We start from the raw sequence: 21,581 nt of genomic DNA, 5'->3' as shown, positions 1-21,581 counted from the left end.
CTGTTATCAGATCTAGTGTTGGTGGACGGCCGCACCCATCGCTCTCTGCAGTGATGGAATATACAAAACCTTTCAAAAGGGTGGCCCTTCATCGACCCGGTTCCACAGATAGTGCTAACAGCAGACGCATCACTCACTGGTTGGGGAACTCATCTCCAAACACATACAATTCAGGGCATGTGGAGCGTGCAACAAAAGCAGCTTCACATAAATCATCTAGAACTGCTAGCGATTTTCCCCGCGCTCACAGCATTTCAAGTTCATCTAGTAGGCAAAGCTGTCCTAATCAGTACAGACAACATGACAGCGATGTACTACATACAAAAACGGGGGGACACTCTCTCCAGCTGTCACAACTAGCACAGACCATCTGGACATGGGCCTTATATCACAGAATGTTTCTCCTTGCACAACACCTTCCAGGAGTAAACAATCAGATTGCAGATCTGCTCAGTTGTCAAAGTCAACAGATCCACGAATGGGAACTCCACCCTCAAGTTCTCCTCCCATTCTTCCAAATGTGGGGATTTCCAGACATAGATTTGTTCGCCACAAACCTAAATGCAAAATGCCCATATTTCGCACCCAGACATCAACACCCATTATTCAAGAGCAATGCACTATGGATGAATTGGTCAGGGATATTTGCTTACGCTTTTCCGCCTCTCCCACTCATTCCATTAGTGGTTTGGAAGCTCAGACAAGCGCCCCTGAAATTAATCCTAGTTGCTCCCACATGGGCCCGACAACCCTGGTTCACAACTTTATGGGAGCTCTCAGTTTCTCACCAAAAACTACACCTCACTCCCAATCTGCTCACTCAGAGCCATGGAGAGATAAGACACCCAGATCCCAGCCATCTCAACCTTGTGATCTGGCACCTGAAATCTTAGAGTTTGTTTACCTCAATCTTCCACCAGACTGCATGAACATTATCAAGGATGCTAGACGTCCTACTACAAGAGCATGCTATGCAGCAAAGTGGAAGCGTGTTTTGATATACTGCAATACAAATCCCATAGATCCACTGGATGCTTCAGTTCAAAATATCATCTGCTATTTATTACATCTACAGCGATCCAATTTGGCATATTCTTCCATACGCTTACATCTTGCTGCAAAAGCTGGTTACCTACAAAACAGACAACATCTGTCTCTTTTTAGAGTGCCTGTCATCAAAGCATTCATGGAAGGGCTTAAAAGAATCATTCCTCTGAGACTTCCACCTGCTCCAGTGTGGAATCACAATATTGCCTTCACAAGGCTAATGGGTCCACCCTTTGAGCCATTACATAAATGTGAAATTCAATTTCTTACTTGGAAGGTAGCTTTCCTCATAGCTACCACATCTCTTGGGAGAGTGGGTGAGATCCAGGCACTAACCATAGAAGAACCATTCTTACAAATACATCAAAACAAAGAGGTTCTTCGCACCAATCCTTACTTTTTTTACCGAAGGTCATTTCTGCCTTTCACATCAACCAATCTTTTGTGTTGCCTGTCTTCTTTCCTCAACCAGATTCTGGGGCAGAACGTGTTTTACACACTCTAGATGTGAAAAGAGCAATTCTTTACTATATAGAAAGGACAAAACCTTTTTGCAAAACAAAACAACTATTTGTTGCTTTTGTTCCACCGCATAAAGGCAATCCTATATCAAAATCAGGAATTGCAATGTAGATAGTCAAATGCATTCAGATATGTTACTCAAAAGGAAAAAGAACTTTAACAATTCCTCCTAGAGCGCACTACACTCACAAACTAGGGCCTTCTATGGCATTTCTAGGAAACATACCCATAGATGATATCTGCAGATCTGCTACATGGTCTACGCCTCACACATTCACTAAACACTATTGTGTAGATGTGTTAGCGAGACAGCAAGCTAGTATGGGCCAAGCAGTTTAACATACACTCTTTCAAACCACTGCAACAGCTACATGTTAGCCCCCGCTTTGGGAGATAACTGCTTTTTAGTCTATGCACAGCATATGATCTACAGCTCACATTCCTCGAACGGAAAATGCTACTTACCCAGTATGCATCTGTTCTTGGCATGTAGAGCTGTGGAGTCACATGCGCCCACCCGCTTCCCCGGGTACCTATACCTGTTGCAGTTACATCTTACTTAGATACATACATAAATGGACATCTATTACTACTCTTACTAACTCCATTATCACCCTCTGCGGCAAATAATCTAACAATGGAGTCGATGCCCATGCGCACTATCACCGAAAGAAGGAGTTACCTACCTCGTGACTGAAAAAGACTTCTTCGAACAAAAACAAAGGGCAAACATCCGAACCCAACACTAGATGGCAGGCTATGCACAGCATGTGACTCTACAGCTCTACATGCCAAGAACAGATGCATACTGGGTAAGTAGCATTTTCCTTTTTCCTATAGGACTGCATTGACTGCTTTCTTGTAAAATTTATTGTAAGTGTGGAGTCCGTTTGTATGAAACCTAAGAAACTGCATATGTACAAAAACTGATTTACTTACCTTTTGTCTAGGAAATGACACAGTGTGATATCAAGGCATATCACAGAGTAGAAAAAGTAACTTAAAAAGTAATCTAAAAGTAACTGTAAAGCAATTACAATAGTAACTGAAAAGTAATTTTCACTGTTGACTTACCTGTAAGCCATCCAATTGCATTCTACTGCATTTCAACTGTACTAAACTGCATTATTCTTGCATAGTGTTATGTCACTTAACCACACCAGGCCTGGCTTGGTTCTAGAAATAAAATACAACTGCATAATATTTTTATGCAAACAAATTGGTCTGAGTTCAGCCTTTGAGTGTGTGACATCATTCCTTGTCTGAGTGTGTACAATAAATGCTTAACACTACCCTATGATAAGGCCTTACGGCTCACCCACACTACAATAAATAGAGAGTAAGGTATTATCTAGTTTTACCTCTACATACCTTTGGGGTTCCACTGCACTCTGTGCACACTATACCTTACTTTGGCATAGTCTATACCGAGCCAGCTTCCTACAGGTAGCCCTAATGACGCTTACGTGCTATAAGCTCACTCTCTTCCTCTCTGAAAGCGGCTATGTTTAAATAATGTTGCACCTCTGCTCTGTTGCCTGTAGGCTAGGGACACTATGGAGAAGCAGGTGTGCTTGCAGGAGCAGTGGGTACTAACATGCCAGCTTAGTGCTCACGAGATGCCACTCAGTATGGGCTGTCTGCGATTGCAACAGGATCTGGGAACTTCCAGGGGAGCAGAAGGTTATCCAGTGGTGCAGAAGATTAGAGGTACAGCCACCATAGGCTGGATACTCTCATTAGGGCCCACCCACTACAAGGAATCAGTGCATGTATGATATGCAGATTTGTAGACTACAGTATCACCTGGGAGATTATTATGGAGCTGAGCAGATGTGAGTCTCGCCAAACCTAGGGCCTAGTGGGACTGCTTGAAAAGCCAGGTCTTCAGCTACTCGTGGAATTCAAGAAGTGAGGTGGAGGCTCTTGTGGGTAGGGGCAGGTCATTTCACACTTTAGGAGTGATGTAGGAAAAGTCTTGACTGACGGATGGGGTTTTCTGTATGTGTGAGTTGTGTACAAATAGGAGTCAGGATGATCAGAGTTGTCTCGAAGGTTTGTGAAAGCAGATGAGATTATTGAGGTATGCTGTGCCAGTGTTGTGTAGTGCCTTAAAAGTGTGGGTGAGGAGTTTGAATTTTGCTTATTGTGTATGGAGAGTCAGTGGAGCTCCATCAGGTGTGGTGTGATGTTAGTGTGGCGTAGAAGGTTGAGAGTGATTCTTGCCACTGAGTTCTGAATGGTCTGCATCTTTCTGGTGAATAATTTGTTCATCCTGGCATAGAGGGTGCTCCCATAACCCATTTTGCTTGTGAGGAGTGCATGTGTGATAGTTTTCCGGATACTGTTCGGGAGCCATTTGAAAATCTTTAAGGGCATCTTCATGGTATGGAAGCATGAGGCGGTGACACCGTTTACTTGGGCAGTCATGTTTAGATTATTGATGATTATCCCGAGATTCTTGGTGTAGGTGTTGGGAGCGGGTGTCGGTTCTAGCTCTGCTGCCCACCAGGTGGAGTCCCACAGTGAAGTGCTGTTTCCGGAGATCATGATTTTGGACTTCTCTATGTTCGGCTTCAGACACTTGGTTTGCATCCAGTGGAGGGTTTCATTAATGAACTTGATCTGGGTACTGGGCATCGTGTCTGTGAGGAAGAGAATGAGCTGTGTGTCATCAGTGTACTTAGCAGATGAGATTGCGGGCGTCTGAGGTGTACGGTGCCATACTAACTGGGCCCTTCCAGTGTAAAGTCCATCACCACACATGGAGCCCTTCACTGGAGGCTAAGGGTGTTTGCAAGCCCCACCAAGGATGGACAGCATGGCACATCTATAGACATGAGGCCTGCCACCATACCAAAAGTGCTGCACAATGGCCTGTGCCTCCCACAATCTCCGCCCCACACTTGTCGAGGATGTGATCATCCACATGCTCTACCAGTCCAGAGACAGTGCTTTGTTTCTGTTGGAGATGCCAGACAACAGTAACTGGGAATATAGTTTGAGAACTGCTTTTCCTGGTAAGGGAAAGTTGTTCCAACATGGCTGCCATATTTCTGAATATGAAGCACTGAATTGCATCAAACTGCATTAGTGAGCTTTGTTTACTGCAAAGTGTGCAAAAGGTCCCTGTTAGAAATGGGGGTCTCTAGTTGGCAGAGGTTTGCACCTTTGTCCAAGTAGGGACCGTTCTTCCTCATCAGGGTAAGGGGATTACACTTCTAAAATAACCCCTGCTCACCCCCTTGGTAGCTTGGCACGAGCAGACAGGCTTATCTCAGAGGCAGTGTGTAAAGCATTGGTGCATGCATACAGTAACAAAGTGAAAACACTAAAAATGGACACTACACCAATTTAGAAAAATAAGCAAACTTTATCTAAACCAACAAGACCAAACACGACAAAAATCCAACATACAATACTCTTAAAAATAGTTACTGTGCAAAATAACCTTTAAATTGCAGGAAAAACGTGAAAATACAGTTCCTCCGACTCGGTAGCTCCATCCAGGGCTAGCACGATACTGAATACGACAGAGTCTAACAATTCCAGCCAACCGCATCGATCCGGGTTAGCTAAAGCGCTGACAGACTCGGAGACAGTACCTTTTGTTATTGTGGCTGACTCAATGGTACGAGCTGGTCTGGGGCACTGTTGCAGTTGCAGGTGAGATGGAAGCGTTGCAGCGTGCGGTGTCCTCACGGCTCGGTGCAGGCAGCGGCTCGTTGACGGAGTCGGTGAGACCAAGACTTGCGTTGCAGGTTGAGACGGTGCTCGATGCGGTGCTGGCAGACCACAATGCTGCGACGGAGCCGGTCAAAGTTCAAGTCGGGCAGCGACGGAGTCGATGACGTCAATGCAGTGTGTAGCGTAGCGGTGCAGTGCGGAGTGCGATGCCCACAGGATGTGGTGCAAGCAGCGGCTCGTTGGCGTAGTCGGTGAGACAATGGTTGCATTGCAAAACGAGGCGGTGCTCTCTACGGTGCCTTCAGGACACGGAATCCTGCGACGGACTCGGTGACAAAGTCGGTACCCTTTTCTTCTCCAGGCAACTGAAACCAGCGGTTCCAGACACGGTGCCCAGAAGCTTGGTGAGGTCTTTGATGTTCCTGAGACCTTGTGAACCGGGGCCAAGCTGCACTTCAAGCCCTTGGAGATCTTCCTCAAGCAGGGGACACAGCACACAGCAAAGTCCTTCTCCTTTCCTTGGCACAAACAGCCACTGCAGTCCAAACCCAGACAGCACACAGCAACGGGGCAGTACTCCTCCTCCTTGGCAAAGGTTCCTCTTGATTTCCCAGAAGTGATCTAAAAGACTGGGGTCTGGGCCCCTCTTTTTATACAGCAAAATCCTTTGTTCTCTGGTGGCAGAGAAGCCCTGTGCTCAGTCAAAACCAGTTCTATCCTCTATGGTGCAGCTTCCTGGCAAGAGGTGGAGACAGCATTGTGTCAGGCAGACTAGGCCCATTCAGGTGAAAGGAAATCTCCTCACCTTACTCTAAATGCAGCCCAGGTCTATTCGGCCTAGCTCTGACCTATCGGACTCTCTGGAGCCACTGCTCCTCCCCAGCCCATGTCACTTCAAAGCCAGACAGTCAATACACATCCTAGCAGAGGCACACTGGATGGCTAAGCAAGAAAATACCTACTTTCTAAAAGTGGTATTTTCAAACACAGAATGTAAAAAATCACCTTCACTAAAAGATACATTTTAACATTCTGAGTTCAGGCATACTAAACTTTATTTTCCTACCTTGTTTCCAGGGGTAGTTATGTTTATAAGATGTTATAAGCAAACTCCCCATTCTATCATATGGGAACAGGTAGCCTTGCAATAGTGAAAAATGAAATTGGCAAGATTTAACTATCAGGACATGCTAAACACACCAGGGCATGTCCTACCTTTTACATACACTGAACCCTGCCCACAGGGGTACCTTGGGCCTACCTTAGGGGTGACTAACAAGTAAGAAAAGGGAAGGTTAGGGCCTGGCAAGTGGGTGCACTTGCCAAGTCAACATGGCAGCCCCAGACTGCCCACAGGCTCTGCAATGGCAGGCCTGAGTTACATTTACAGGCTGCTTATGAGGGTGGCACAATCAGTGCTTCAAGCCCACTAGCAGCATTTGATTTACAGGCCCTGGGCACACACAGTGTACTATACTAGGGACTGACTAGTAAATCAAATATGCCAATCAGGGAATCACTAATCAATAACAATACTTCACAAAGGGAGCACTGCACTTTGGCACTAAACAACAGTGGCAAAGTGCCCAAAGCATCTAGACCAGCAAGAACGAAGTCCAACACACATCAAAAACACAGGAAGCAAAGGCAAAAATACAGGGGAAACCCACGCCAATGGTGCTAGGTCTAACAGTCACCATCGCGTGGAGATAATGTGATATGATAGTGTCTGTGTGTTCCTATTCTAGACCCTATTTTCTTCCAATGCAAAGCAACAGTTTTCCATAGTAGTGTATATGCTGCTATGCCGAAACCTAAAATGCAAGAATACATTTGAAATTGTAGATCACTTGCATGGTGCTAGCACAGACTGAGGACAGATGATTGAACCCTCTTGAGCACCATCACTAGCTGCATCTTTAAGTTGTAATTTTTCCAGAAAATCAGCTAATTTCACTTCCCTACTGCTTTTCAAGTTTTTATGCCAGCATGGAAAACACTCAGAAGGGGAAGCCTCTGTATATGGATACATTTCCTGCCAATAAAGCTGTGCTATAAAAAAATATATATATTATCTATTAATGGGTGACTTGTGCAATGTGTATTTATTTTACTTTTTTATTTCGTAAAATATAAAATGCTTAAGTGGGGAGCCCGGGTGCTTCCTGCTGCCAGACTGGAGATGAAGAGGACGAAGGAGAGGCAGCGACCCACTGGCTGGCAGTAGCCAGGGATGTGTGTGGTTTTTTTTAAAATAATTTTCATTCCGCCCCCTTGCCCCGGCCCACCACTCCCATTCGGTAGTGGCCGTGACTGTCCTCAATAGTCTCCTTGTTGAAAAATGGGGGTCTCTAGTTGGCAGTGGTATGTAGACTGTCCAAGTAGTGACCACTTTTTCTTGTCAGGGTAGGGGAGGTACACACCTAAGATAGCCCCTGCTCACCTCCTTTGTAGCTTCGCATGAGTAGTCAGTCTTATCTCAGAGGCAATGTGTAAAGTATTTGTGCATAACACACACAGTAACACAGTGAAAACAATACAAATGACTCCACACCAGTTTAGAAAAATAACCAATCTTTAGCTAAACCAAACAAGACCACAACAACAAAAATCCAACATAACTCAAAATATCACTTTTAAAAGGTTTAAACAATTCTGTCCATAGAACTCTATGGCTGCGTTGATTTGAGCATCAAGTACCTTTGATGCGTCAAAATCCAAGTTAAAAAACAGCTGCAAAGGAGGAAAGCGTCAGAAAACACAGCGATGCGTAGGTTCTTGAGTCCTAGGGGAATGGATGCGTCAGTTCTGCTGCACGCCGGAGAAGTATTGCGTCGATTCCTTACTGCGAGGAGAAGCTATGCGCCGATTTCCAGAGGTGACTCCTTTCGGCGGGGCAATGTGCTGGAAACTTGGCGCACAGATGCAATGCATGAGAAAACCCAGTCGCTGTGGGTCGATGTGGCGTCGAAACAGGCACTGTTTTGATTTCCACTACCTTAGACAGGTGATGCATCGATTCCGTCAGCCGCAAAGCAGGGCCTGCGTCGAAATCGGCGGGTGTCTAAGACATCTGAGACGTGGTGCTCTTGACTTGGGCTGTGGCCGTTCTTCAGACTGTGAACAGGTGCTGCGTCGATCTTTCATCCTCACCGCAGTAATGCATTGGTTTTTCAACCACATGGCAAGCTTGCGGCGGGAAAAATGGTGCTGGATAGGCGATGCATGGATTTTCAAGTCTTGAAGCAGCAGAATGACCTCCAAGGTCCCAGAACTGGAATTGGCATCACTTGGCAGGTCAAAACTCCCAGCAGTGGTGTTCATAGATGCTGCAGATGAAGTATTTGATGGCACTGAGACTTCCAACATGAGGCAAGCACACACATAAGCCCTTTGAGTACCTTGGAAAAGCAGGATGCAAGAAAGCAAAGTCCTGTTCTTTCACTGCCCACAGACAGAAGAAGCAACTGCAGGCCAACCCAGCAAAGCAAAACAGAGCAAAGGGGCAGTACTCCTCCTGGCAGCTCTTCAGCTCTTCGTCTTGGCAGAGTCCTCGGTCCAGAAGTGTTCTAAAGATGTGGGGTTATAGGTCTAATAGTCATACTTCTTTTGGCCTTTCAAGTAGTCATACTTCAAATGGAAGTTTTTGCTGTCCACAAGATCCTTCCTTGCCCTGCCTTGGCTCCAGATACACTACAGGGGGGTGAAGACAGCATTGTGAGAGGCCAGGCACAGCCCTATCCAGGTGTCACTGACAACTCCTTCCACCACTGTAGATGAGGAAGGCCCATTAGCCTGGTGATGGGTCATCAGGATATCATCAGGATATGCAGTTCAAACCTCAGCTCCTTTGTGTGGCTGTCTGGAGTGAATGCACAAACAACCCATCTGTCAGTCTAAACCAGGCATTCCTCAGGCAGACAGACACAGGATGGTAAAGCAAGAAAATGCCCACTTTCAAAAAGTGGCATTTTCAAACACACCATTTAAAAAACAACTTCACTTAAAGATGTATTTTTAAATCCTGAGTTCAGAGAACCCAAACTCCAAATTTCTATCTTTTTCCAATTGAAGGTTGCATTTGTAAGAAGTTACAACTCCAACGATAAACTGAGAGGGATAGTTTACAATCGTGAACATCGAAATTGGCAGCATTTCACGATCAGGGCACGTAAAACACACAAGTACATGTCCTACCTTTCACATACACTGCACCCAGCCCGTGGACCTACCTTGGGCATACCTCAGGGGTGCCTTACATGCAGAAAAATTGAATGTTTGGGTCTGGCAAGTGGGTGTACTTGCCAGGTCGACATGGCAGTTTAAAACTGCACTCACAGACACTGCAATGGCAGGCCTGAGACAGGTTTACAGGGGTACTCATGTGGGTGGCACAACCAGTGCTGAAGGCCCACTAGTAGCATTTGGTTTACAGGTCCTTTAGGCACTTTACTAGGGACTTCCCAGTAAACCAAATATGCCAATCATGAATATCAAATCATAATCACAATTTACGCAGGGAGCACTTGCTCTTCAGCACTGATCTGCAGTGGTAAAGTGCCCAGAGTACACAAACCAGAAAACACGAAGTCCAGCATACAGTCAAAAATACAGGAGGTAGATGCAAAGACTGGGGAAGCCACCCCAAGGATGCCACGTCTAACACTCCTATTTGCTTCTGAGGAGCAAGTAGAATGTTAAGGAGTGGAAACCCTTTTTATTTTCTGCTCCTACCTTCTTGACCCCTGAAACCAGAAGTACAGGGTCAGTGCAGGGTGTAACCAATGGCAAGCTGGTAGAAGTAGTTACCAGCTCTGGCTACTTGCTAACTGATGTCAATGCCCTAGAACCTCATTGTCAAGTCTTGCCTGAGTGCTCAGACTCCCGAGAAGTCTTCAAAAACTCCACCTCTCTAGTCAGCCCACTGCAGGTGTGATTGAACTGAGGGCTAAACAACTTGACCACTGTATGTTGAAGCTAAAGTTTGATTGTAGTGACTTGGAACTATCATGCCTGTCTTTGTTGCTCAGATGTGGTGTCCCTTTGGAAATGAATGGGTGGTACATCTCAACATCAACGCAAGGCTCTTCATCAATTGTACATGTCCAGCCAGGACCACCTCTCTGTCCAACCAGTGGGGTTCACAAGGAGACACACATTATGATGCATTTCGAGAGCCTATTACCCCTTTTGTGATGCTAGTTAGTGCCTATATTACTAGTCCATGAGGGAGACGTATATCTCTCCTTCTACCCAAAATAATCTCTGACTCAAGAAGCCCATTATTTAGGTATTCGAGTGCAGTCTGGTGGCTCTTACTCAAAGAACCCACCTTGAAAAGATGTGACTCTCACATCTGACCCAGCAAATCGCAGAGCGCCAAGGCTTTCCCTGAATCCCAAGCCCTAGAGGTGGTTGTGTTGAAACAGGAAGAATCCAACATCATCTTTGAGGAAGGCCCTTCTGGGCCGCAAATATACACATCCAGAGATCACTCAGCATTCAACTATATGCAGGCATCAGCAGCTGTGTGTGGTTTAGCTTAAGGACATTTGACAATAACATACAGCAGTGAATACAGCGGGTGGGTCTGATTCACAAGAAATGCTTGAGTCCAATTAGACTGCTTCAGTCGATCTCTTGCATAGATTTACTTATTTTTAAGATTCTCAAAATCCCTGGAAATACTTCTAAAAATCAATGCACATCATACATTTTTAGGCACACTCCTAATGCCCGTTTTCTTACTCCTGTGGCATGCCCATATCAAGACCACCTGGAGAGTTAGGCTTATGGAAAATGTTCAGTTGCACATGACTTCCTCGTTGTACCTCCTCGAGGAAAACATTTACCCATCTGGAAAAAAAATCCCTTCTCCTGCACCCCTAACAAATTGGGGTTTAGGGTAGAATTCCAGTGGGGGATGTCGAGCCTCTGCCTTGTAGTGAAGCTATAAATGTTGGTGGGTCCAGACTCGGGGAATCGGGAGCTGTCCCTTGTGGGTGCTGAGGACACTTTATAAGTGCCTGCATTTTACCTAGTTGTGCAAAAGATTCTGTGGGCCTCTCTCACTCACTCGGTTACAGCGTCAGAGAGCAAAACAATAACAGAAGAAAGAAGCACCTGCGTCCAGCGCCTTGAAACTGTCAGCGTGTAATGTGTGCCACACGTGTGAGCACTTGCTAGCTCAAAAGAACTTGCCTAGTAACTTTTATAATCAAATGTTTTTGTTGACAGAAATATAAGCTAGCTACGATATATTGATACAGTACATGTAGAAATGTGTCTATCCCTAAGATACTTTTATCTGTTTTACCTCGGATATTTTCCCTTTTCTACAAATGTGTTCTTATAAACATGTACAGATGTTGTTGACTTCGAGATGTTCGATTTCACATTAACTCATTCCTCTCGAAAAATGTATTTGCCTATAAATGTGGGCTTGCAAGCAATTCGAATCTATTTTCATTATTAATGGGCACGGTACTCACGCCTGACAGTAGCCCATCGCATAGCGCCCCAGCTGACTTGTTAATGTATATACAATGTATTGCGTGAGCAGGGACCGTCAAACTGAATGCCTGCAGTGATTACAGTACTCGCCTACTTTTAACGGGCGAGCGCTGGAACTTCTCTGTAGAAAGCAGGTACTCTGGTATAGTGAGTGCTTGCAGTTGTATATGTGTATTCCAACCACGGCATATAAACCATATCCAGGTACTTTATAAATGTATAACGCCTATCTATAATTGCTTTGAAGATTTGGCAGATCTGGGGAACGCCGAAGAAGGTGTTTGCCCAGAATCACACGTGGTCGTGTGAGGAAACCGAGATTCAATCTGGAAGGGGATCGGCAGTTTCGCCGGTAACGTGCATCTCACCTTGCCCAGAACATACCAACTGTGGCACTCACGTTCACAGACTTACTCCTGAAGGAAGGACACCTTTCCGCTGGGCACGTCCCACCCTCCTACCAGACATGTTGCACTCTCACTCCTGTGTGATGTCACAGGTTGGCAGCCCCTCGCAGTGAGCTGAAGCAGATGTTTGCACATGTCACACCAGCCCTGACTGATTAGGAGGCAGGAGATAAACTCTGTCTCCTGGAGGCTGTCAGTCCTTTTATCGCCTTTCGCCCAAATAACCGTTTAAAATATGTGAGTGAAATATGAATGCGTGCAGAGGTCCAAGCAATCTAGCCGCAGCTGCCGATGTCGAGGAAGGACAAGAGGCAGCGAGTCAGTGTCCAGGAGAGGGATGCAGACAAAAGGTGACGAGATTGACGAGCTCTTTTGTGCATTAGATTTAACGTTGTTCTTTTTAGATTATAGTGCAGATACCTCCCTGCTCGCAGGTGGAGTAATTACCCCTAAAGAAAGTATTAAGTACACGTGTAAAATAAAAGGAGGCATGCTGGACTGCAGAAAGAAAAGTGCCTGAACTGAGAAACTTGTTGTAAACAGTAGTCTAGCTAATTAACTGTAAAAAATAAGATGTGGAACTGAGTATCTGATAGTTCCTACTTCCTTCAACCACTGGTGTAGAAGCAGTAGGGCCTACAATTACTAAAGTTTGTGTCAGCCCTCGCACAACACCGCACAATTTAGTGCTGCACGAGTGGACCTTAATAATTGTAAATAAATGCATGCTGGCTTTTGTGTGCGCTTAGCCCAGGTGCCCGTGCTAAACGTTAGTAAATATGGGCCCAGGACTGCAGAGCTGATTGGAAACTGAACACTCCAGTAACAAAACAACCTCATTACCACACTTGCAGACCATGAATCCCCACCATTGATGCATTCTGCACTCAAACCACAATTCCACACCTCTGGTAAATTCAGCAAGCAGACAACGAACCCCTTCCACTAATTGGTTATGTATACAAATTATGCATCACCATCCCAGCTGCTGCATGAAGTCAATCGAGCCTGGCCTCTAAAAGGGCCGATGTGGGGCTTCAATAGGACCTGGGTACAAGCAGCTGCAAGGGCAGGTCCCTAGACCCCCCCACCCTTCCTCTCTGGCCATGTAAAGTGACAGCCGACTTATTACTTTTCCTCGTTAATGCCTGAAGAGGCCTCGACTTCTACGAAAGAAAGCCTGGTAAGCAATTCTTGTAACCAAAGAAAGGGCTCTGCATGAGTAGCCGTTTGAAGTGGGAGATAAATGGCTCTGCGCGCACCAGGTGCAGCTGGCAGGTAGGTACAGATGGCACAGACTGATATTGAACCCTAAGGGAGGAATCAGACAATTAATGTATCTCCTACCCCGTCCCCCGGGGCCCCTGTGCACAACAGCTCGTGTTGGGGGACGAGCGTTCTCCTGTCTCTCCAAACATTAACGGAGGAGTGATTTCCGTACTGTGTGTACTCGCGAGATCAGGATTGTAGTCTCGTGCAAAGTGTGGTGCTGTACAGTCAATGCCTTTCTTTCGGGCCTCGCCCCCTTCTCGTGCACATGCGCATTACACACATCATGGAAACTAGGTGCGCTCACTGCGCCGCTCCCCTGGCTGAAAATAAAAGTCCCTTATCAATAGGGTTTTGGGTGGGGCGGCCGACAAGCGGGAGGCCTGCCCCTCCCAGGGGGGTTTTACGCCGGGGGGCAGCCAGAGCCCAGTGGGCTGGTTGGGCTCCCTTGGGCTGTTTTGGGCTTTTTGGGATGGGGTTCAGGCTATTTTTGGGCTGGTTGGGTATATAGCCAGCCACCTTAGGTCACAGGCCTCCATTTTGGTGGTTTGTGACACGACAGCCGGCTGGGGAGGTTTAGTGACAATGGTTATAATTGTTGCAGGGGGGAACATGTTTAGGGGAGGGGGTGGGGGGTAAAGTAGGAAGACATTATTTAGTGAGGTGTAGTTTTGTACGGCACAGGCCTAGGGAATTTTGTTTGTAAGGTGCACCTGTTTCGAATAAAGCGGCTTCTTTCACACCAACAAGCTAGTCTGTGGTCTGTGCTGCCCCCACCCCTTTTGGCCCAAAGAGAGTAGTTTCGGCCCTGTGGTGCGGGAGCCCCCATCCTGCGGCCTGGCGAGGGTCCGGGTGCCCGTGACGGGTTCCATCAGGCCAAGGGAGGCTCCCCCGGCCTGGCTGGGATCAGAAGCAGAGACCGAGCCAGGTGGGTGGCTGGCTAAGTCCTTTCCACTGCATAGAAGGAGTTTTCTGGTATAAACCATCTCCGGTTGCTAGACATGCTTGTGTGTCTCCTACCCCCATTTTCCCCGAGAATTTTTCCCGTCAAACGTTTTGAGCTCACTCCGTTAGAGGAGTCTCGTTTCCAGCATAGGTGCGCTGGTTTCCATTGATGTGAAGCGATGCTACGGTTTTTCACAATCTTGCAAAAGGTTTAAGAACCATTCTGCCAGCATTGCTGACTTTTATTCGACAGTAAACATGAGCTGGGTCATGGCACAGGCAGCATGAACATTATCTCTGACTGAACTGGGACAATATAAGAGGGAAACATATCTCCCTGCATCAACTGTAGTGGCGTAGATGGGGACATCGGCCACGCGGCAAGCAATGACAATGGTTGGATAGTATAATAAAGCCCTAACTTGGTTGAAGGGAATACCTAGTGCCCCGGGCTCGGTGCCACTGCACCTGCTGCACTATTGATAGCCTTGCCCCCCTAATCAAGAGTGTTGGTGTCAAATTAAGGTATGTGCAGTGTCGTTATTGCATAAGCAGAGTTGCACACAGTTCATTGTGGCCTAACTGTACTTGTAGAGTTTCTACTTTTCCCATGTCTGCTCCGTGACGTAGATTTTCCACCATTTTGTCACAATCTGTAGCTAGGGCTGAAAATGGTTCTGCCGTTTTCATGTCAGTTCTTTAACTTTTTTTCCCTTGCATGGAACTACATAAAAACTGCCATGCCGGTCCATAGATGTATAGGCTAATTCTGGGGCAGTTCCACCTAGGGAATCAAAAGTAGTTTATTAGCAAATTAAAAAAAATACCTCTTTCATTGGAAAGTGCGACTAAACCGTAAATGAGTTTCCTATATTTTTGTACACATGTAGTGACGCATAGCCTTGGAAATGATGCCCAATTGCCCTCCTGCGGTGGATTATTTCAATTACTCATTAGAAAACAATCAACATATGAACAATTTATAAGCATTGTTGCACAGTCCAGGCAGAGATCAGTTACATTGCAAATTGCTCTCAATGCCCGATGAAAAATGGAGGCTGGGAATTGTATTGATTTATTAATGTTCACGAGGCATGAACGTGGATAAAGCAAGAACATGACAACATACATGGCTCCTTAACCCCTTCAGTGCCCATGACGAGATGGTCTCGTCATGGGCCGAGGTTGCGCTGTGCCCATGACGAGACCATCTTGTCATGAACCCCGCCCGCTAATAGAAAGCCCGGCACAGGGCGGGGAAAGGGTGGGGCACGCAAGAGGTTAAGCAACATTACATCCCTTAACTGCTGGACCAAAATTTCTTGCCAGCATATGCCATTTGATTTGTGACACACGTTTGGTTATTTTCTAGAATGCTTTGAAATCAGATTTCCCTTGTTAGATCATGTGCGAACAAGGAAAAAATATACAAATTCTCATTTTTTTCTGTTCCAGATGTTCTGCTTTCAATTAAGCGCGAATGCATTCTTGAAAACCACTGAGCTGATCCTAACTCTCTTCCCTTTGATGTTTCAGATGGGTATGCATTTTCTCAAGAGGAGCATGGTGTTGTTTCTCAGTCGGAAGTGGTTCGCTCCTATGACACGACCAAGCACAGAATCGTAGTATAAGGCCGCTGTTCGCCCGGAGTGGTACTGAGAAGAACCTTCGACACTTGGACAAATGCATCCTTGTTCACTTGACTACGGCTGGTAGTAGCAGCCAAAACACTGGAAAACTAATTTCTGTGGCCTTTGCCAGCAAGTCTGCTAATGCGCGACTTCCTCCTACCAACTGGTTCGCAGTGGGAGGACGCCATCATTCCCCATTCCTGTGCAACAACTACCTTCCTTTTACGTTGTCACATTGAGCTACGTGAGGTGTTATATGGGAAACACCACAGTTTGGCACGTTTCAAACCCTCAGTCATGTCTCTCGTTTTTTTGGACTGGTGGAGGGGGGCAGTGAATCGTAGACAGCACATCCCAGGACCCCTAAAGATTCTAAGCTGACTACAATGGCATTAGATCCCGGAAACTCCTTTTTTTTTTAATCTTTGCAGATTTTATGCATCAGGCTACCTGTACAATTTATTCGGTTATTTATACTATTTATTGTTCTATTTATTTGGTTACAATTATGGAATTTGCTAAGTGTACCTGGCTTTAAATAAATAAAGACTATTCAGATATTGTTGTTTTTTTAAGCCTGTCTAAGCCTCTAAGATAAGATACTGTCACTTGAAAGAGCAGGGAGATGATCTAGAGTTTTTGCAATAAATGTGTCAAATCATCATGAATGCTTTTCACAGAAGAAAGAATTACATTTCCAAGGACCAACTTGTCATAAGTTAAGGCAATGCTAGACTGCCACTCATGGAGTGACCAGCAGAGGGCGCAAACATGCCCATACAAGTATGAAATATGAACTAGGACTGTAATATGGCACTCCCCTTAGGTCAACAGGCATTCTTGGACAGGAGCTGCCATTTTAGGCAGTCATATTTTCATGATTGTGTGTACATGAGTAACCACATACAGTGGCGGCTGCTACTGGGAAGTAGCAATGGGGCGGAGTGGGGAAGAGGAGAGAAGACGAAAAAAAATCACTTACCTCCCGGCTGCCAAGCTGGCTGCTGCCTCTCCAACTTCCTCTTCCTGGCTTCTTAGGGGAAACAGGAATCAGGAAGCACCAGGGTTCCCAGGCACCCCGCAGCTAATCACAACGCTGCAATGCAGAGTTGGGATTGGTCTGAGCACCGTGTTTTGGCGCTCAGCCAGGGGCTGGAGAGGTGGGCATGTTCTCCACCCAGGCTGTAATGCAGTGTTGGGATTGGTCTGAGCGCCGTGTTTCGGCGCTCGGCCAGGGGCTGGAGAGGTGGGCATGTTCTCCACCCAGGCTGTAATGCAGCCTGGGTGGAGAACATGCAAAGTGCGCATGACTGTGTGGGCGGCCAAACATTCATGCTCACAAAGTGAAAGCAAACAACTCTTCCCCCTGCCTCGAGAGCAGCCCCGCCCCGCCAAGACACAGCAAGAGGAGAAAACAAAATGATAACCTCGAGTTATCATTTTATTTTTCCTTTTTTTACACTTCAAAAAGCAGTGGGGCGATGGTCCTCTGCCTTAGCGAAGGAGCCGCCACTGACCTCATACCTTACTGCCCAGTTTCTTTCTCAGAGAGTGCAGTCACCGTGTTTTGGATACTTGTTCTTTGATCCTGTCTAATAGCTTGAGGCCCTTGCCTTTATTCATGGATGCCAGGATTCCCAGGTCCACGCATGGATAGCTGTTCCTGGCTACATTTTTATTTGCATTCTGGGGCTTATAGTCCTGTATTTATAATGTGGCAGAGAAGCCTTCAGCTCTCAGATTGCAAAGAAGAAAATGGGACTGGGGTAACTAGCCATGCATGGATCTGTGAAACTTGGCAGGGCTGCTTTATTATGTTTATTAAAGCTCAAGTAAGAGAAAGCAGTATGTCTGTAACAAACAGGAAAAGTTCTTGTGATGCTTTTCTTCATACAATATTCCTCTTAGACATAGGGTTGTAGTGAAAGGCGTATTTTGGTATTCATCCAAGTACTACATTGTTGGTTAAGCCGAATATTGAGTCAAATAGCTGAATTTTCCTAACTCAGATTCAAAGCATAATACACTTTATGAAAGTAACTAAAACGCAAGTGCATTTTAGTCCAATTGTTTCTTTTGTTCCTAACATTTTTTTCTTCATTTTTTTTTTATAATTAAAACATATGTCTGGAAATAAATACATAATTAAAGAGCAACCGTTTAGGAGTATTTTATAAAATGCACAATTGTGAACTGAAGGGAACTTATGCATGAATCGGCATTTTGGAAATCTTACCTTTAGCCATTTTTATGTGAATAGATAACTTATAAATTATTGGGCTGAAGCCAAATATGAGAAAATTGGCAGAATACTTTGATACACCACGGTTCATAAAAAGCATTTCAATGCCTGCTATAGGATGGCCGAATCAGGCTTCATTCTAGCTCACAGGGGTTTTGCTGATGAACTACATATGAAATATCTTTTTTGTTATGATAAGCACAGAAAAGTGTGGGTTCATAACGTTAGATACATTTGTAACATCAATTGTTCTGCTTGCATCCACAGCATATGCACTGTAGGGGTAGGAGAACATAGATTTCTTAGCGAAATATCAATAATATTTGCAAAAAAAGCTAAATTAGACACATCGTGTTAAATATGTTTGTCCTACATCTTGCATAAAATGAAGGGGCTCATTTACAAGCCCCTTGAGTCACCAGTGCGTCACTTTTAATATGGGAATGAAGTGACGTACCGGCGGCGCAAAGGGCTTGTAAATAAGCCCCCAAATGTGAGTGCATATCTTCTGTACAAAAGTTGGACACGACACCAGCAAGAGACTGATTCAAGCAGAAAATGTTTCTTGGCTGTGATTTTCCAGTTCTCACAAGACATTTTCTGCTCAAACCCGTCTTCCATGGGTGAAAGTTACATAAAATAGACAAAATAATTCACATAACATAAAATTTGCGAATTTCACATGGTTTCGCCCACTTAGCTGCCTGGATCTACTAGGCAGTGGCAGCAAATCATTAGGTGAGGGTAATTGTGATGAAGTGAACAGAAACAAGCATAAAAAAGTGGTGTGATACTTACACATGACAGTGCTAATGATTGCAAAGAAGACCTCCAAGCAGGGACACCCTTGGCTCAAAGCTCAGAGGACCATCAAAAGAGGGCTCTTTCGGATCTGTGCAGAGTTTGCGGCGATCGTTCCAAGGCTACGAGAGAAGTTGAAGCTCCATGAGACTAGTAATAAACGTCAACACGGAAGTGTGAAACCAGGACCAAGGTAGGGACGCCTCTCGCTGTCCCATCGGTTGGGCTTGGCTGCCGCTCTGTCTTTTTCTTCTTTTGTGTTTGCATCTGTCTGTGTGTCTCGACCATCTTTTATTCCTAATGGCATGCAGCTGGAGTTGTATAGTGTATTACTGCAGATGACCTCAGAAGTGGTGGTACCTGAGCAGCAGCAGTGAAAGGAAGGCCAAGCGGAGGAACCATTCATCCTCAGTTGGTGAGTGGCTGCAGGATTCCTGCTGGTGGTTCCCTGAGAATCAGACCCTTTCTTTGATCAGACGTCCAGGAAATGCCAGCAGCGGTAAGTCATGCTTTGTGGGAGGGCTGAAGGGAGGAAACTTACGCCTTCTCACTCTCAGCTAACGGGTTATGTAGCTTCATGTACTCCCATCAGTTCTAAGACTTGAGAGAATTGAGGTATCTTACCTTCATCCTTAACAACATGCACTCTGCATAGCAAGCTTGAAATCAAGAGTGAACACTAGCTTTGATCAAAGCTTTTTCTTCACTAAGCCTTTGATGGGTCTTCGTTTCTTTCCGTCTGATCATCACCAGGGAATCCCTCTCTTTCCCTTCTGATTCATTTTCTGCTCTGTAATTAATCGTTATGGTCCCCCGGTTCTTCTCTGCCCCATCCCATTTAACATGCATGTTATGTTGTACCTCAGTCTCCTTTCATCTGGCCCCATGGGTTCATGATCTTTATGTATTCTGATAAGTGACAAATCATCCCTCATTTTCAGTGAGATCAGGAAGTCATGGACACCAGATTGCAGCCTTGTAGGCAGTAGACCCAGGACTTGAAAGATTTCATCTGGCTGAAAAGAAACTCCTACTGACCCGAGATCTTCATCACTTGAGGCAGAGCTGAACTCTGGCCACGGATCTTTTTTGCTGAAATCCCAGGTTCATGCTGCCTGTCGTGTTTGCTTTTTCATCTCTGTATTTGAAGAAAATGGTTTTCCCCCCTCAATGAGGCCAGTCAACCACAGCCGTTACTTGTATTAAGAGCTCACACCTTCATTATGCATTCATTTATTTAGGTACATTTATAAAGCCCTACATTACTTGCTCACCGGTGGTGAGGCGACTCAAGAGGAAGAGGAGTGAAAGGAGAAAAGCAAGTAACGACAGCCAAAGAGGGGTCAGCTTGGATTTACAGTCAAAGCAGAACATTTCAGAAACAGAACGGGATTGTATTTTAACCTTAGCATTTTCATCTTGCAGTGACATCCGGGCCCCCACCGCACTCCTCTCAACCCCCATGGTGAGTATTCATAGGCTACTTGTGAGGATGGATGTCCAATTCAACGTTTTGTATCCATGGGAAGGCGGTGTGCAGTAGCTTGCAATGCCCCTGAAGTACCTGGAAGACACTGTGGGGCATTTTGCACTGCCCCTGAGGTTCATAGAAAGACAATGTGTGGTAGCTTGCACTTCCATTGACGTACAAAGACAATGTGTGGTAGCTTGCACTTCCATTGACCTACGAAGACAATGTGTGGTAGCTTGCACTTCCATTGACGTACAAAGACAATGTGTGGTAGCTTGCACTTCCATTGACATACAAAGACAATGTGTGGTAGCTTGCACTTCCATTGACGTACAAAGACAATGTGTGGTAGCTTGCACTTCCATTGAGGTACAAAGACAATGTGTGGTAGCTTGCACTTCCATTGACGTACAAAGACAATGTGTGGTAGCTTGCACTTCCTTTGACGTACAAAGACAATGTGTGGTAGCTTGCACTTCCATTGACGTACAAAGACAATGTGCGGTAGCTTGCCCTTCCATTGACGTACAAAGACAATGCGTGATAGCTTGCACTTCCATTGACGTACAAAGACAATGTGTGGTAGCTTGCACTTCCGTTGACATACAAAGACAATGTGTGGTAGCTTGCACTTCCATTGACATACAAAGACAATGTGTGGTAGCTTGCACTTCCATTGAGGTACAAAGACAATGTGTGGTAGCTTGCACTTCCATTGAGGTACAAAGACAATGTGTGGTAGCTTGCACTTCCATTGACGTACAAAGACAATGTGTGGTAGCTTGCACTTCCTTTGACGTACAAAGACAATGTGTGGTAGCTTGCAATACCCTTTAAGCTAGAAACAGTTTTTTTTGTTAAAATCTGCAAATTATGTGGCAGATGATGGATTATGTGGCAAATGCTGCAAATCTATAACTATGCGAAAATCGCTGGGGCCTCACTATCACATATTTCCAGTGGCCCTGATTATGTGCTGGCGTCCATAGGGCTGCAACTGTTTAGTGTTTTTTCCTCACTTGGCTCCATCCGACACTCTTCCCAGC

The 21,581-nt window shown here is 45.5% G+C and overlaps 1 protein-coding gene across 3 annotated transcripts in view; it reads left to right on the top strand.

The window, feature by feature from the left end:
• ATP8A2 (ATPase phospholipid transporting 8A2) overlaps positions 1–16,583 on the top strand; it is a 2,139,258-nt gene extending 2,122,675 nt beyond the window's left edge. For all 3 annotated transcript variants that reach the window (XR_014967690.1, XM_085621612.1, XM_085621613.1), the window contains one exon: positions 15,927–16,583. Coding sequence is in view for 2 of the 3 variants with exons in the window: in XM_085621612.1 (XP_085477738.1) it covers positions 15,927–16,021 (95 nt within the window). In the remaining variant the exon portion in view is untranslated. The remainder of the gene's footprint in view (positions 1–15,926) is intronic.
• The last annotated feature ends 4,998 nt before the right edge of the window (positions 16,584–21,581 follow it).

The sequence above is a fragment of the Triturus cristatus genome, chromosome 8 (genome assembly GCF_964204655.1).
Source record: "Triturus cristatus chromosome 8, aTriCri1.1, whole genome shotgun sequence".
Classification (NCBI taxonomy): Eukaryota; Metazoa; Chordata; class Amphibia; order Caudata; family Salamandridae; genus Triturus; species Triturus cristatus.
This window is presented reverse-complemented; position numbering and strand designations above follow the sequence as displayed.